This window comes from Mytilus galloprovincialis, chromosome 6 (assembly GCF_965363235.1).
Source record: "Mytilus galloprovincialis chromosome 6, xbMytGall1.hap1.1, whole genome shotgun sequence".
In the NCBI taxonomy this organism is placed as follows: Eukaryota; Metazoa; Mollusca; class Bivalvia; order Mytilida; family Mytilidae; genus Mytilus; species Mytilus galloprovincialis.
Genome location: NC_134843.1, coordinates 68,673,739 through 68,693,292, shown reverse-complemented (window position 1 = coordinate 68,693,292; position 19,554 = coordinate 68,673,739). Strand labels below are relative to the sequence as shown.

Genomic DNA, 19,554 nt, shown 5'->3' with positions numbered 1-19,554 from the left:
CCTACAGTAATTAACATACCAATTATGATCCATGAAAACAGGCAAGGACATTTTACATTAGAAGCATGCATTCTGTTCTGATGAAGATAAAACTTGTTTTGTTGTTTAATCTGATATTTCTCACAAAAAAGTTTGGGAACATGTAATTACACTTAACTGATTGTACCAAAGGCATTGGCAGACATTGCATACATGTAAATAATTTGATCTTTTTGCCCCCCAAATATGTTACTGCAAAGCACTGCTGAAACAATTCTTTTGGTGTTGTCAAAATTGAATAAAGATATTTTGAATTACGCTTATATTTAATCAAAATATGTAGCAAAAGAGCATGTGAACAAAATTTTCCAGCTGTAAGATTCTGAAAGGAATTGAGGGTTTGGGGCAGAATGCTTTTTTGATAATTTGTTAAGAAAGATCATGGTTTTATCTGTACAACTTATGCTTTCGGGTTTTAACATTTTGAAGGTTTCTGTTTGTCTTTGTTTGAGGTGGTTGATTTTGTTATTAGGTCTGAGACTACAATTAATTCGTAGTGCATTTCTTTTAGAACATAACTGAAAATTAAAAAAATCCCACCTGCGCTTTCTCAATGAAATTTTTACAGTGTGTTGTACTCAGTAACTTTTGGGACAAATTATATCAAAATTATAGAAAACTTCATCGGCTCTAAATATAACTCAATATGTGGACAATTTTATGTTTAGGGTGTCTTGAATTCTTTTGACAGCTTCCGAAGTGCTAATTTTTAACCTTTTGCAGCTGGACCAAATCACTACTTTCCTTTAAAATTCTGAAACCAAATTTTTTTACAGTGTAATTTCACCCCCCTACTTCCAATTTGAGGCATTAAACATGGAGAAATAAATTTGGAAGGGGTATGAAAAATATTAGCAAGTAAACCACTGTCAACAGTAGGGACTTATAATATTCGTGAACAACGAAAATCAGCAACGAAAATCAAGGGACGACAATTGTGGTCTTGGATCATTAACTGTACTGTGCAGTATTTTTGACAAGTGATTTTATCTCTTTATGCACTACAAATCAGTCTAATTTTTTCTCAAAGTAACTGCTTTGTAAGCTTTTAAAATCTGAATTTTTGACAAAAGCCGTGCTTCAATTCCCTAACTACATATTTTGCCATATATATATTTATATATATCCATGGAATTTTTTAACTTCCTTATATTAAAGTTTGTTAAAAGAAAGTTTTAAGATCCTATCCTGTACTGGGACCACCGTGTTACATCATTGATGGTGTAACATACTTCTTAAAACCCGTGACAGACACCGAGTTGTAAAATTGGATATAAACAAGCTTATCAGCCTTTTTAAATGAAATTTTATTCATGTTAAACAAGTGTAAAACATCAAATGAAAAATCACAACATCGCCTGAAAACACTAAGGCATTAATTTGTGAGAAAAAATGTATGAAACCAAATGATATCCTTGCATTATAAGTGGCTAAATTTTTGTAACTCGCTCAGGTAGAAAGAACGACAGTTTATTTTTGTATTCCGTAGTACATTTTACATGCTAATTTTGAACAAAAAAGGTGACGACCTGCAGAGAGGTTGTTAGTAAAAGGACATATAAACACTGTAACAAGCAGTTAAAGGAAAATTCTCAGTGGGATGCCGTGTATGATCACCTTTGTTGACTGAATTTTTAAATAATATTTTCATTTCATTTGCATGAAATCTTCAGATGAAATTATAACACATGAAGTTGTTCATCCTTTTCTCAATGAATTTATCCAGGGATAAAAGATAGATTTGTGATACACTTTGAATATTTATATCGCGATCATGTTTGTTAGTCCATGTTTGCTGTTTAAAAATATCTCTTGCTATGCTTATGAAACGAAAAGTTCATTTTTACAGATTTAATGATTTGCATGCCAGTTTGAGTAAAACTGAAATTTGGAAAAAAATGATTAATCTCTTGTTACAACTTATAATTAAAATAATGTAAGCTTGAGAGTTAAAAAACGTGGGAAATTTCATGATTTTCTTACAATAACATAACAAAAACAAAGAAATGTGTAAACTGTGAAAATATTCTCCTAAGAGTCCTTTAAACTTAAATTGGATCTTACTTAAAAACGATTGTACAAAGATTTTTGAGATAAATGTCACACTTAAGTGAAACATTATCAATTGAATAAGAAAAAAGGAATCTCTTTGAGTTGTAATATATATGTTTGTGCACAATATGAACTGACAGTCAAACCATATTGAGTTACTTATTGAAAATATTTTCATTTATTGTTAAAGGAGGTTAAAAATGTGTCTTGATATAAAATCATAAGAAATTGTGAAGTCTTACATAAAAGAAATCAGTATTAACAGCACAACATTGCTAAGTTCAGCAGAGAAGCAGAAGAGTTGACTGAATCATGTCTGACTTCTAGGTTAGATAATTTAGGAATAAAAGTCTATAAATATTTGATAATAATCATGATAAAAGATTAAACCTATTTTACACCTTTGATTGCTTTGTAAACTCTTGAAATGATAGAATCTTAAACTTATATTGATAGTATGATGCCCTTCAACTATCAGTATGAAGTATATTGCACCCGCTTAAGATGTTCATATCGATAGAACTATTTTTGTCAACAATTTTCGGCATTTCTCTTTGAACTATCCTCGATAAAGCTGATGTGTTTCATTCATTTGTGTACTCTAGCCTTTATCCCTTTGTTTACTCTTTCTTTTATTCATTTATTTACTCAATAGTACAAATAATTGAGAATATTTTATTGGTCTGAATATCGTTATATCTGTTCGTTAAATATCAGGTAGATTTTCACCTTGATTTAGTCTTTTGAAATTCTTGTGGTTTCGATTTAATTTTGGTATTGACTTTTAAGTTATGATTAAATGTTTCGAGTAGAGGCCAAATGTATTTTGTCTGGATTTTTATAGATTGGTAGTGACATAAGTTTGCCTTGGAGTAAGTTGAGTAGAGGAAACGATTACATAAGAGTACAAAATCTCTTTAGATCATATTAAAGCAATGTATACATAAGGGTATCAAGTTGGTGTATCAGTAAAGGCTTTTATATATAGGTCACTGCAACTGTATTTGGATCATTCATTAATTGAAATTTAACAAAAAAATGAATATGATGAAAGTTTTTAAAAGAATTTTCACTTGCAAAGCATGTTGTAATTTGATGGTACTTTTAACCATACTTTTTTAGCTGTCATAATAAAATTTAAAGAAATTATGAAAGCATTTTATCTTTATATCTAAATGATCCTGAGTCACATGAAAGCTTCCTTTGATTTATCCGAGAGTTATATCCTTCAAAACTTGGCTAACACTGCCATCTTAATTGGCACATAACATTAGCCTGCTTCTTTAAATATTTGTGAAAAGGGTAATTGTAATAATATAAAAGCTTAATTAACGTCATACAGGTCATCAGTTGCTGATCTTAGTAAGCTTGTAAAGAATCGTTTATGTCAATGCTGAAAATGCATCAAGAAAAGAGAGCAGTATGATTTTACTAATAAAGAAAATTAAGTTAAAAAGTTTTTTAAACCGATTTGGTATTATATCTTATTATTTCAATGATACACATGACTTTTTCCAGTATAGTTCTATATTGTCCAATACACCAAGATACTGTGTCATTAGCTCAGAGCTTGGCCAACACTAAAAGCCAAATTTTAACTTATCATAGCTTCCCTAAAGGATTTCATCATGCTAACTGGAAATATGCTTTGTTGTATTATTATCATCACCTTCTGCACTGCAAATTAAGTAAGCTACTGGTTTTAGTATTTTATTTTTAAGGTAAAACTTAGCTGAATTTGTCTGAGACAATATCAACTATATCTGTTATATTATATGAAACAAGTTTTTAAATTAGTTATATCCATTTTTAAACCCATTCCAATCACATTTATATGGTAATAAATTTGTACTTCAACTTTTACTAATTATTGTTTATTGACAGATGGTCCTCATCTGTAAAATCTCATGCTTGTTTAGGTTAGACCATAAATTAATTCCACTTTGTTGTGTACCTGTAAACTTTACAGGTAATCAATCACTTTGATGTCAGAAATACCTGTAATTATCAATTATATCATTGTTGATCTATGTACATTTCACCAGGATAATTTAAATTTTGATTGATTTCATTTTTGCCACCCTGTGGTTTGCATACAGGTACATGTACATGTAGTTAAGTAGTCATATCAAACAGGTTCTAAGTTAATTATGCAATATATGACATGTATTTCTCAAGGAGGGTGAGATTTTTTATGACATGCTTTGTATCCAGCTGTGAGGAATTGTATTAGTAAGTCATTAAGTAATATTGTTTATTTGCAAGATTTATTATGCAATTAAGAAAAATGATAGTGAGAAAATACTTGTACTTTGACAGATCTGTGTTTGCTGGAGGAGGGTTTTAGAAATGAACATACAAGTGAGTTAGTTGAGCTTTAGAGACAAAAATGTGTTATGAAGGGATAGCAAATTTTGTCTCAAAGATAAGTGTCAGGAAAATCGGTCAATTGATGCATAATTTTATGCTTGAATTGACAAGTTGTATATATATTTAATGTTTGCATTGAAGACCTGATATTTGCTTAAACGGATTCAAATCAATCCATTCAAAGTCAATAGTAATGAACTATAAATATTGTATGATTTAAAATCTTGGATCTGGAATAAATTTCTGTTTATAATTATCATTTTCACATTAAAAAAATTAAAAAAAAACGGTGCAATTTTATTGCATGATCAGCATCAGATGCAGGAAAAATAATTCGTAAAGTTTGAATTGAATTGTGCAATTAGGTTTGGACTTAAATCTATGATTGTAACAAGTTTTAGATTCAAATTGAGATTCATCTTACAAAGTGTGGTGGAATTGTGACTGATTCATATTTAATAAGTTAATAAGTATGGAAAAAGATTAGATGTAAAATTGAGATTAAGTATGTAACTTGGTCTGGTTTGTGACACTGTATAGCTGCAGGAGGAAATTCAAACTCAAAGTGTTCAAATTATTCCTTGTTTGTCCCCCCTGTTTGATTATATTATCTCCATATTCTCTTTGATGTTTGAAATTCATATTTTAGCTTTATGAAATATCTGATCATCAGTTGATTGTGAAGTTGAGGGAGTATCGAATTACTATTAGTATCAGTATTATTAATATTTTAATGCAGTTTCAAATTTTGAAAAACAGAAGAAAAAAATATAAGATACAATGCTATTGTTTCAGAAGAATAGTCACCATATCAGAAGCAGTTCTGCTTTTTTGTTTTTTTCTTGTTCTAATGGCTCCAAAAAATATCCTATCAAGCTTTGTCATTACATTAATGTATCAGTAGTAATAACAGCATATTTAATCAGTTTGTGACAGGCTTTTTTCTCTGTAAAGCTTTGTAAAAAAGCATCACTTTGTTTGAGAATGTTGGATATTGCAATTAAGCCCAAAAAATTGTCAAATATAATAAATACACAATAATTTTGTTGAGCATTGTATATATTTGAGTACGTCATGCTTAGTCAGTTATTTTTTTATCAACAAGTTTCATAGTTGGTCCTGAGGAACAAATGATCCAAATGTGTGTGAGTGTGTACGTGTGTTGATTTTTTCAGACACTAACTTTTCCCCCCAGAGTTTACTAAAAAAGCACAACTTTTAAAAAAACCAATCTGTGTCTTTGTATCTAGTGATGTGTGGGAACTGGATCTATATTACAATCAGATCGGAAAGTTAAACTCTACGAGCAGATTTATATTGAAAATTGGTCAGCTATTCCTGAAAAATAGAATTAGATTAATTGTTGGGCAAGAACTGTATATGACAAATGGCTATGAATCTCTCTAAAGAGTACAAGCTTCAGTTTGATTAATTATTCTATAACTTTAATACCAATTTTGATGTATTTTATTCAGTCTTGTATACAGCCAGACAGAAACGATTGATTGTATGATTGCATCCAATCCTCAAATCACCGATCAAGTATCCTGTTTTCAATGAGTTTCCATGTAATTTATCCTCAATTTTCCTGATTTTTTTGGTCATGTATTCTGAATTGGAAAGGAAGTAATTATCGACTTATGATGTAAAATGATCAGTCCTTTATAATGGTAGGGATATTATGTAATTAATTGTAAAATTATGACATTGGCGGAAGTTGCTAAGTTTTTGTGATCTTTTGTATCAAAGACAAAGAGAATATCATATAATATTAATATTCAAATAACTCTTATTTGAACTGAATTTTATCTGAACCTGAAATAGCTGTTGCTGACGTTGAAGTACTATTTGGATTTTGCACTCCCAATGCAAATTTATATTCATACATATAAAAATGTTCCTAATCAGGAAGTATTGATTTGAAATAGGAGATATTTTAATTCAATAGACTTTTTTTTTAAACAAAAAAGAAGAAGAAAAACCTTGCATGAAGTTCAAAGAAATGAAAAGATGTGAATTGTAATTGACAATGTTGTTTTTCTCACAATGAAAATCAAATATGCATACAATATTTTAAAAAATCCCTTTTAGTCCTTGCTTTGAACTTACAACTTTCATCTTTCAGAATGTTTTTGTAGAGATTTTTTGTAGGCTTATAAATGTGAAGAATATAACAAGATTTTGACTTGTATATAAACTGAAGATTAAGTTTGAGCTCTCTTTCAAGCTGCCACGAATCATAGTCAAAGATCAAAGTAAAAAGTTCTTCTTGTGTCAATTTCACCGATTAATAATGTGTATTGATGTTGATGTTTGGGAGAGTATACAATAATGATAACATCTTTTGAAAAAATGTTTGACATAAAAAACAGCTGAGAGATAAAATGTTTTTACATAAAGGGATGAAATAATATAAATATTTTTTTTTTAAGGAGGGATACATAACATCTTTAATGATCATTTGATAGATATGTCAAATTTTGATATTGACATTGTAATTTAGATAAGATGAAAAGAATTTAATTTTGACTGGAAATTAAAAGAATTTGTAGAATTGTTGGAATTCAAATGTTAGCTCTTTGGTATCATTTAAGACTTCCTTATGTATTTGACTATCACAAAGAGTGAGACCTATATGTACTTACATTAACAATTCATTTATTGAAAAATAAAATCTGAAGATATTTTTTAATAGTTAACCGACTATGCTGCTTATTGTTTTTTGTTGCCTGTTTAATTGAAAAAAAAATGTCAGCAGCCCACATATATCATATACCTTGATCTCGGAGTATTTAATTTCATAAAATTCATTGCAAATTAAGTTAGTAAAGATGAGCAATGAGTAACAGCTGATTAGTTAAATAAGCTGGCTATGCTGTATGAGCTTTGCTCATTGTTGAAGGCTGTACAGTAACCTATAGCTGTTAAGTTCTATGTCATTTGGTCTCTTGTGGAGAGTTATCTCATTGGCATTCATACCATATCTTTTTTATATTCAAAATCTTGAACAGCACATTAAAAGTAGTAATAAAAAGTATATGGATTTGAAAAATCAAAGAATACTGTAAATTCAGAAATAAATGCGAAGTTTTTATTATTGCGAAAAATGCGACAGGGTTATAATTGCAATAATTTAAACTCGCATTTTGAAATTTTTCATATGAATTAAACAGGATTTTTCTCAATATCACAAAAGTTAAAATCACATTTTAGTCTTAAAAGACAAAAAATGCAATAATTAATGCATGCAATACTTTCTGAATTTAAAGTAATGGATAAAAAACGCAGAATTAATTCATAGTACATAATTGTGTTATTACACTGCCACCAGTGAGTTAAAAATTTTAAATCTTGATCTTAAACTTTGTGGTGTAATTCTAAACCCTTTCACATACCATCTTTTCTGTAGTCAGAGTTTTGTAAGAGATGTAAAGTTAGACTGTCTTTTAAATCAATTTTTCCTCAGGCTTTTTATTCTCCATTTGACAGATAACATAAGAATATTAATAGAGAATATGTGTAGCTATAACAAGCTAATGAATTTTAAGTGTGAACCTGATCCTCTAGTAATTAAAGCTAGAAGATCACCTATTGTCATTTTACTGTAGAGGTGACCTGCTCAGTATGTATATTGTTTGTTTGGGATGTGACTTATTCACAAACAGACACTTGGTACATTAAGAAGACACTAAGTACATTTTTGATCTAATTTTAAAAGAGGCATTATTATATGCAAGTTTGTAAATGGTAATTGTACAGTATTAGGAAGTCATATATTGGATGTTTACAGACCTGAGACAGCTCCCAACCAACGGTCAACCATCCTTCATAACCCGGTCAACCATGCTTCATACCCCAGTCAACCATGCTTCATACCACAGCCAACCATGTTTCATACCCCAGTCAATCATGCTTCATACCATGGTCAACCATGCTTCATACCCCAGTCGACCATGCTTCATACTACGGTCTTCATACCACTGCCAACCATGCTTCATACCACGGCCAACCAGGCTTCATACCATGGCCAACCATGCTTCATACCACTGCCAACCATGCTTCATACCACGGCCAACCATGCTTCATACCACTGCCAACCATGCTTCATACCACGGCCAACCATGCTTCATACCATGGCCAACCATGCTTCATACCACGGTCTTCATACCACTGCCAACCATGCTTCATACCACGGCCAACCATGCTTCATACTACGGTCTTCATACCACTGCCAACCATGCTTCATACCACTGCCAACCATGCTTCATACCATGGCCAACCATGCTTCATACCACAGCCAACCATGCTTCATACCACGGCCAACCATGCTTCATACCACTGCCAACCATGCTTCATACCCATGTCAACCATGCTTCATACCATGGTCAACCATGTTTCTACCCTGGTAACCCATGCTTCATACCATGGTCAATCATGCTTCATACCCCAGTCAACCATGCTTCATACCCCGGTCAACCATGCTCCCAACCCACAGTCATTCATGCTTCATACCATGGTCAATCATGCTTCATACCCCGGTCAACCATGCTCCCAACCCACGGTCAACCATTCTTCATACCATGGTCAATCATGCTTCATACCACAGTCATTCATGCTTCATACCACGGTCAACCATGCTTCATACCACAGCCAACCATGCTTCATACCATGGTCAACCATGCTTCATACCACGGCCAACCATGTTTCATACCCCAGTCAATCATGCTTCATACCATGGTCAACCATGCTTCATACCCTGGTCAACCATGCTTCATACCCTGGTCAACCATGCTTCATACCACGGTCAACCATGCTTCATACCACGGTCAACCATGCTTCATACCCTGGCCAACCATGCTTCATACCACGGTCAACCATGCTTCATACCATGGTCAATCATGCTTCATGCCCCAGTTAACCATGCTTCATACCCCGGTCAACCATGTTCCAAACCCACAGTCAACCATGCTTCATACCATGGTCAATCATGCTTAATACTACAGTCAACCATGCTTCATACCACGGCCAACCATGCTTCATACCACAGCCAACCATGCTTCATACCATGGTCAACCATGCTTCATACCACGGCCAACCATGTTTCATACCCCAGTCAATCATGCTTCATACCATGGTCAACCATGCTTCATACCCTGGTCAACCATGCTTCATACCCTGGTCAACCATGCTTCATACCACGGTCAACCATGCTTCATACCACGGTCAACCATGCTTCATACCCTGGCCAACCATTCTTCATACCACGGTCAACCATTCTTCATACCACGGTCAACCATGCTTCATACCATGGTCAATCATGCTTCATGCCCCTGTTAACCATGCTTTATACCCCGGTCAACCATGTTTCAAACCCACAGTCAACCATGCTTCGTACCATGGTCATTCATGCATCGTACCACGTTCATTCATGCTTCATACCATTGTCAACCATGCTTCATACCACGGTCAATCATGCTTCATACCACAGCCAACCATGCTTCATACCATGGCCAACCATGCTTCATACCACGGTCAACCATGCTTCATACCCCAGTCGACCATGCTTCATACTACGGTCTTCATACCACTGCCAACCATGCTTCATACCACGGCCAACCAGGCTTCATACCATGGCCAACCATGCTTCATACCACAGCCAACCATGCTTCATACCACGGCCAACCATGCTTCATACCACGGCCAACCATGCTTCATACCCATGTCAACCATGCTTCTATCCTGGTCACCCATGCTTCATACCATGGTCAATCATGCTTCATACCCCAGTCAACCATGCTTCATACCCCGGTCAACCATGTTTTATACCCTGGTCAACCATGCTCCCAACCCACAGTCATTCATGCTTCATACCATGGTCAATCATGCTTCATACCCCGGTCAACCATGCTCCCAACCCATGGTCAACCATTCTTCATACCATGGTCAATCATGCTTCATACCACAGTCATTCATGCTTCATACCACGGTCAACCATGCTTCATACCACAGCCAACCATGCTTCATACCATGGTCAACCATGCTTCATACCACGGCCAACCATGTTTCATACCCCAGTCAATCATGCTTCATATAATGGTCAACCATGCTTCATACCCTGGTCAACCATGCTTCATACCACGGTCAACCATGCTTCATACCACGGTCAACCATGCTTCATACCACGGTCAACCATGCTTCATACCCTGGCCAACCATGCTTCATACCATGGTCAATCATGCTTCATGCCCCAGTTAACCATGCTTCATACCCCGGTCAACCATGCTCCAAACCCACAGTCAACCATGCTTCATACTATGGTCAATCATGCTTAATACCACGGTCAACCATGCTTCATACCACGGCCAACCATGCTTCGTACCATGGTCATTCATGCATTGTACCACAGTCATTCATGCTTCATACCATGGTCAACCATGCTTCATACCATGGTCATTCATGCTTCCTACCATGGTCCTTCATGCTTCATACCATTGTCATTCATGCTTCATACCATGGTTAACCATGCTTCATAGCATTGTCAACCATGCTTCATACCCTGGTCAACCATGCTTCATACCACGGCCAACCATGCTTCATACCACGGCCAACCATGCCTCATACCACGGTCAACCATGCTTCATACCATTGTCAACTACTATATATTTGAGCTTGGTCTACCATTATGGTCAACCATTGTTAGATGATTGACCATGGTCATAAAGGTAGAAAACCACGGTTATTAAATATTGACCATAGATATCTGCTTGATATTTGAGCTTGGCCTAACATGGTCAACCATTGTTAGATGTATGACCATGTTCATAAAGGTAGAAAACCCTATTTGTCAAATTGACCATGGATATCCACTTGAGATTTGAGCTTGGTCAACCATGGTCAGATCATGGTGTAAAGCACATCCAACCATGGTTTGACCAATGGTCAATCATTGGAACACCAATTTTTTTCATAATATGTAAAAGTTTTGACTGTTATTCACATTTCTTTTTCTTCAGGTTAAACTAATGCTCCCCCAAAATTGTCCCACATTATACAACATGTACATGAATTTAAAATGTTACAATGCAGAAACTATAACCAGCAGAATTGGAGAATTCTTGTGATTTTAGAAATTTATAGGTTTCTGTGAAGACATCATCTTAAGTTGAAAAAGCCAGACATCTAAAATGTCATCTTTGTCTTGGAGATATTCACTTCTGATAATGTTTTTTTTTTCTCTGAATTGTCAGTTTAGGCGTCTCTAATCCAATTTACTGAGACAAAATCGGTAACAAATGTTGCTGGTTTACATCCGTAGCATAGATCAATAACGGATATTCTCCTGGTTCTTGACACCATCTTTCCTTCTACTAAAGGTGGAACGAATCAAATCTTTGAACTACACTTCAAAAGTTACACTTGTGAAAAGCCTGAAATTCTTCAAGTTTTCTCTCATGCTGTTTTTCTCTTTCAAAATAAAAAGAAAAGTAATCCTTGCATGTTTAATGGCAGAAAGCTAATCAGGCTAAACCTTTGAAGCAAGGCATGGAATGTTAACTAGTTGTTTGTCCACCTGTAATTAACAACTTCAAATGATGTCAAATTGTTTTTTACCTGTAATTAAGCACATCAAAGTGATGAGATAAAAGGAAGGTGTTTACCTGAAAATGACATCTGTATTAAAAGTTGCTCAAGTTGTCAGGTATATTAATAGTTAGAGGATGTGCAGAGTACTACTAATACATACCAAGTATTAATTAAACTTGGGGAAACACTTGTTTAAGGGCTTATTTCAGTAGGTAATAGTAATAAGGATATTGTTGGGTTTTAACTAAAAAGTCGTGGGATTTCATAAAAATAATTAATTGAAAAATATTTAAGTTTTATAATAAATCATGGAGATAGTAATTGTTGCGGTTACTAGCCCTATGAACTATTGCAGACTTGTTTCAACCATTCTCTTACAAGGTTAAGTTCTGGTTATAAGAATGGACTTAAAATGTCTACAAATCTCGTAATCTGAATAATATATATATATATTTGGAGTTAGAATATTATGTCAGTCAGAAAAGAGAAAAGACAGTTTGGTAAATGTAGCTACTACTCTGATGTTCAGTTTTAAATTGAGAAAGAAAATGGGTATTTGAACATCCTTGGCTATCCAATGTTTGAGTTTTAAGCATTCCTGATGAAGGTAAATTTTTTAAAAAGACTTCTGACGCACAACATTTTTAGTGTTATTTTCTTTGTACTCAGTTACTGTTATACTCCTCTAAAGGACCCAATTGAACCCAAAGTTGTCTGTAATTTATCTACAAAGTCAAATAACTTAACAGTTCATTGAAATTTGTATTCAGTTCATTAATTAGACATTATGATGAATGCAAGGTTTTTACTGTTTTGTGCATGTATGACATAAAATCCATGGATAATTGAAAGGTCCATTCACCTGGATGTTCTTGAAACCATCAGAACATTTATTGATGTACTCCATGAACACAGGGCATTGTTCTGTACTATCTGATTGTATCTACAGTAATGTGTTTTCTGATATAAATGTTTTACTTTTAGTTATACAAACACATTTATTTTGTCTGTGTTATCTTGTTTACCTCCTCATTACATTATCTTACTAAAGATAAAACCAAGTTTCTAACATACCTTGAATGAAATCATAAGCCACCTTGAAGTAAACAGTATTTTGGCACAGATCTATAGTTATAGTGATAAGGTCATTACAAATGTATACTTATTTTATAAATGCACTTTGGACTAAGGTGCATAGACTAAACTTGGCCTCCCTGTGTATATCAGAATTCTTGGAACATCCCTCAATGTCTTTCTTCTCTGGACCTAATGTCCGAATTGGCAGATTATATACTTCTTAAAAGTAGCCAAACAGCATAGGGAATGTTACTACAAGTTAAATTGATTTGAGACAACAAATCCAAATTTGTTATTATTTACTGCTTATCATTTAATTTTCAATTATCTGGATTTGCAGGTCAAAATGTATGTGTTATCTCCCATTGTCTAAGAATTTAAATCGCTGTATTAGAATTACCTCCCTTTGCCTTGAACTAGGACAATCTAACAGATTTAAGAAAAGTGACCACAAGTTGAACTTTGAAGTATGTAGGCTGGACAGCAAATTATTTGCTCTATTGATATTTTTGAAAAAAAAAGATTTGTGTAAGGTTAGGTAAAGTGTCAATATGATACTTTTTGGTGTGTTTTCATTTTGGCACACCTGTTCAAGGTTTGAGATATTTACATATATGTAGTAAAGATCAAAGAGATTGTATACCTGTAATTAGGATAGGTAAAGATATATCACTTCAGCCTTCAACATCATTGACTTGTCATTACTGTCAAAATACTTACTTAATATTGTTTGTGATATTGCCTAGTTGCCACCCAGAATACATAATTTTGAAATTGTAATTTTAACTTTTAATTTATTGAAAATGTCTTTTACTGAAGTTTTCTGCTCTGGTGTTTTGTCCCTAACTCACCTAAGGTTACAATGTTTGATCAAACAAAATGTATGCATGTTAATTCACATGTTTTTGATAAAAATTCTCATTTGTTTAAAACTTAATTTATTCCTGCTTCAATGCCTCATGTGAAAGGCAGTATCATGGCAGGTATGGTGCACATTTGACATATAGCTAATCAACAGTGTACTAGTATAATGTCAGAGAGTACCACTGACGATGACTCTTAAGGAGCTCTCATTTTGTAATTTTCTTTTACATAAGCTTTCTTATGTTTGATGTAAGTGATGTCAGGCTCAAAGTTAAGAAATAATTTGATGTTGGCTACCTGTTTTGAAGATAAAGGAAACAGTCAGAAGTTCTCTCTATACATATGGAAATGGTACAAAACCACAGTTTGTCATTCAAGCTCATTTATCATTCAAGATGAGTCACTTGTAAACAGAATTCTGGGCAGTAGCAATAGCTATATTACTTCTTTTCTAGCTTGATTATTTTTCTCATGTTTTGAAAGATTGAAAGGGGTAATTCATTTCACAAATGACAGAGACTGTGGATAATGATATCTAAGGAAAAAGAAAGGTGTGTATAAGCATGCTGGTACCATTAATTTAAACTTTGCTTCTGGTACCTATGAAAAAACTCTGAAAAATTACACTCAGCCTGGTGTTAACTGAAGTCATTCGAAAAACCTGTGTTGGACCTCTAACTGTAATTTTTCAAATAACTCCAGAATTTCTATGGAGCTGTCCAGAATGATTAATTTCATTTGGGGGATGAGTTAAGTTGGTCAGCTATTGAACTAACAACTGAGGTGATTTGTGTGGAATATTAATGTAGTCTCAGGGGTTACCAGTTGAATGACAGTAATTTTGCCATATGTCTAACTAAGGATTTTCCACAGCTAAAGGAATATATATATATAAACTATATTTATTTACACTCAGGATGTCTTGAGCCTTTTAAGATAATCTGTAATGACATGGGAGGAGACTGCTATTACCAGTTTTATGTAGAGGTGTGCTTCTTCACCATAATTAGTAATCTTATCTATATAGGGACAATTCTTGACTCTTCTCTATAAACTATATTTGCATAACATAGGTGGATCCAGGGGTAGGGGGGCAGGGCTGGCATCTCTTTTGTCAGAAAAATTTGGTTGATTATATAGGGAATCACTGAAGCATGACTGGAGCCCCCCCCCCCCCCCCCCCCCCCTATATTAGTCACCTTTAGTTTACCTTTATAGTCGCATTCTACAAGTCTATATGGGCATTCTAAGACATCTTTGAAATTATACATTACTGTGTCTAACCTGGTCACCTACTTGGGTATATATCCAAAATTATCTGTATTATTATACAAATCATACAAATTATGCCGATATTTTCTGAAATTTCATTAACTTTTAAAACATCTCCATTTTTGTAAAGTTATTATTATCAGATAGAAATATTGACAATAAGATAACACTTTTCCTGACATCACCTGACATATCACCTGTTATAGCAGTTCTGTATTAAGTAATATTTCCATCATAATTGTATTGGAATATTTACCTGAGTGCTGTAAACTTGATAAAATACAAAATCATTAAAGGGATACTATAGTAATGAGAGTAGAATATTTACAGGCAATTTGTAAAATCTTAATGGATATGGAAATAAAAACTAATTTACATAAAACTTTGAAAAAAAATATTTTGTAAAAATTACTTTACCTTTATGTTAAGTGGTTGTTGAGTGGGTATTTATAAAAATTCTAACACACCATTGTTAAAATGCTATTCTGTTTAAACTAAAATGCAGCTGTGCAATGAGGAAATGGGTATTTCGATTAAAGAGAAAATGTAAAATTAAAATTTCGAATTGTAGAAAGAAATCGACTTAAAGGTAGTACATCACTTTAATAAGTTCAATTGGTGTTTTTCCCTAAACACGTACATGATCTGTTTTACTTTTTTTGCCAGATTCCATGAAATAAAGTTTTCGCTTTCAAAAAACCAGGCTCCTATAATGTGTTTTTTAAGTACATTTTTATCTGCCATCCCCTATATTTTCCAGTTGTTCCACCCTTTTTGACGGGAATCTGGATCTGCCACTCTCCAGGAGTATTTACATAATTACTGTTTCCACTTACTAGTACTCCTGTAAGATTATTTGGGCATCCAGTATCAAGTGATGACAGACTATTTATCAAGAGATCTATGTAAATTTGATTCAGAAACATTACATGGTTGTTAGTTCAGATTTAATGGGGCAGGTGACATCAAAGAGAGGCTGATCCTTGTACACCTTTATTAACCTTAAGTCACAGGTGTCAAATATGTTTGTTGCGGGAATCTTGGGAGATCAAATATAGGAATAGTGGACATATTATGAATAGGAGGGATTCAAAATAGCATGTAAATTTTGGTACATTATTCAAGACCATTCATCAAGGTTAATATTTATATAGTATAACCGATCAAATCTTAAGAATGGAAATCTTATTTGCTGGGTGTGCATGCTATTTATTAAAATTTTATTGACAGAAGAAATAGGTTGTTGGTAATAGTGAAGAAAAGGTTATAGGTGTCGATGGACCTGCACCATCTTAGGCAGACTGCATCTGATATATTTGATGGAATTGATTGAATTTTGGTGTTTTAAATGCCAGTTTCAGAACTCTTATGACTATCATGGAGCCATGAGCTCATATTGATTGAGAAAGCTGGAGGACTTGGGAGAGAACCACCTGCCTTTGAAAAGTAATAGAAAAATCCATTTGGAAAAAGAATATGCTGACTTTGCAAAATTTAATTCGGTGAAATTTTCCAAGTACACTTTAAACAATTTACCACACAACAATAGTTTAGAATAAGGGTTTAAAAGTTTTACTCCTTCGCTCACTCATTAAAATAGATATGCAGATTAAATAGCTGAATATTGCCACACTGGGCCACCCTGGGCCACCCTGGGCCACCCTGTACTCACTATTATTAACTTTTGTACTCCTCTCATCTCTGATTTTTTCAACTAAATACACTTGTATTCATAATTGGTAAAAAAGCAGGTCAAAATTCTAGTTTTATATACATGTACTACTAGATCAATTTGTAAATATTGATTATGCAAAATAAGTTTTTAGTATTAGGAAGCTTTTCAACAAATGTCTGTTGACAGCTTTTGATGGTATAAAAATTAATCGAGAAATTTTTTAATTAAACTTGTTTATCTTTTATAATCTTGAACATTAAATTATTTAAATGTGGGTGAATAGATCTTTTATTTAACACAGCGTTTGTTTGTGGATGAATATAATACTGAACCACTAGGCTGATCAATTTTTGTGGAAGGTTTAAATATGAATGAAGTAATAATTTGGTCATTCACTTTTATCAACAATTTTATCTCAGATTGTTCAACAAATCTGACCTGAATATTTTAAATAATTGTATACCTTGCAATTGTGTAAATAAGAAAGTTGTTTACAATTTTGCTATTGGAGGTAACTATACTAGTATACTGATGTCAATTTCTAAGGTTCGGATTTGTTCCTGACCAATATTGATATCTATAGGATTAAAGAAGAATTCTATTTTTTGTAATATTTTTTTATTCTATTATATATAATATAGGACCTTTGATTTTCAATGGATAATTTTGTCCAATAAGGAACCACATGCACCTTTTCTGAAATAATTACAAATTTCTTGGACTTTGACCACAATTGTAATCTTCTTCGGGACTGAGAGTCCAAAGTTGGAAAGTGTCTTCAGAATTTCAGCAATAAAGATCTTGGCTGGATAACTGTAAACTAATGTAATGTATGTATACTTACATAAGTTTAATTAGTCACTAGTCTTTTTTCAGGCCTTTTATTCTAAGCTTGATGTGCGGTGTGAACCAAGGCTCCGTGTTGAAGACTGTAATTTGACCTATAATGGTTTTCTTTTACAAATTGTGACTTGGATGGAGATCTAGTTATCTCATTGGCACCCATACCACATCTCTGAATATCTATTTATTTCCCATTAGCTGTCAGGGGCCTAATTTAGGCGGGGGCGTGGTGGGCGTGTGCCCCCCCCTAAAATTTGCAAAGCATGGGTTGACTTCAACATATTTAAGTATCAGAAGAGACCATTCAATCTTTTTCAACATTCAAAATATATAAAACAGTCAGTTTAACAGAATCAACGTGATTACTAATCAACTGACCTACGCTTTATTAAAGTTCTATAAATAATTTCAAAGGAAAGTGTCATATGTGGAGCTGCGTTTGATGACAAATTATAATAGGTTTTTAGCAATTAAAGTAAAAACAAAAGTTTCATTGTATTAATTTGCGGTTTTTATAATGAATTTGTTTGATAATCGAAGTTCCAAAACATCCCTTACTCAGTTTCACAATTTCATCATGACACTGTCAAGAGAACAGTCGGCAGGTGAGATTCTTTTATAATATCCGTAATGAAAGATAGAAATACTGTTTCAAGCCATAGGTTAGTTTATTAATTTTTTATCTCTGTGTTTATATTTATTTCTCACTTGCAACCTAAATATTTAGCCAAATTCTGTACCATATTACTGTATGCTTGGGATCCCAAGAAAATAAATATATGTGCGTAAATGCATCTCATCCTGATTTTAGTTGTTTGTGGCGAACAGTCTGTAAAGTCTGGCATGACCTTCGAAAATCAAAAAAGGAAAAAACAGATAGTATGAAAGGACAATTAAAAATCGCTGGTAAAAGAAGAACTTTTCGTTTGAAAATTATATGGGTCAGGTTAGCAATTGTGATCTGTCTCGTCTCACTTTGCGTCCATCTGTCCGCTCGTCTATCTGTAGATTGTTGTCAGGTGTGGATAAAAGCGGTTTCAGCTTGAAACTATAATTCCTTGCTAATTTTAAAACACAATAGTTTGAGATATCTACATTTCTCCCCTTTAGAAGAATATTTCAATAATTGTACCTAAAAAAACCTCCAAAAATTTTTGCCTCGCTCAGCGCGGCAAACAATACAAATTTGCGCCCCCCCCCCTAACTGCAAATCCTGGAAACGCTCCTGGCTGTTCTACCCAACTTTGCAGAGACCTAATACCTTCCATAGGTCTCTGTCCTGCAATGAAGAGAACATTCAAGTTTGACATATTTATGTATTCACTCAAATTAATTTCTACTAGCAGAAAGTCATCAAAATAAATTGATGTGATAAAAAATTGATTGCAGTATCACAGAAATGATTAAAAACAACAGTTATTCAACAATAACTTAAGTCAAGAGTGTGGATAGGATTTAGATAAAAACATAATTGCAATTTGCAAATTGAGGACTCTTTGCCACCTAAAAATAGATCAAATAGAAAAAAAATCTACAGAATGGAATAAGAGTAATGGTAAATATTTGATGGTGAACTTTGGAGTCAATAACAGGGCAGACAGAATTATGTATTGCACATTAATGGAGAGTGATATGACAGTTATTATAAGTCATAATGATCAAAGCTATAGACACAGGAATGCACTTAGTAATGCAATAATACTTGAACCAAATGTTCTCTGGGTAAATGATAGCTGTGTCAGGCCAGATGCAAATAATAATCTGTTTCCTATACTTGA

At 33.5% G+C, this 19,554-nt stretch overlaps 1 protein-coding gene across 3 annotated transcripts in view; it reads left to right on the top strand.

The window, feature by feature from the left end:
* The window catches only part of LOC143080175 (protein naked cuticle homolog 1-like), a 71,973-nt gene that overhangs the window by 12,448 nt on the left and 39,971 nt on the right, over positions 1–19,554 (top strand). The window contains exon 1 of one of the 3 annotated variants that reach the window (XM_076255904.1): positions 4,344–4,452. The exons of the other annotated variants lie outside the window; for them this stretch is intronic. Coding sequence (XP_076112019.1) covers positions 4,441–4,452 — 12 coding nt within the window. The 5' untranslated portion in view covers positions 4,344–4,440. Of the gene's footprint in view, positions 1–4,343; positions 4,453–19,554 lie in introns of those variants that run through there. 3 annotated transcript variants of the gene reach the window in all.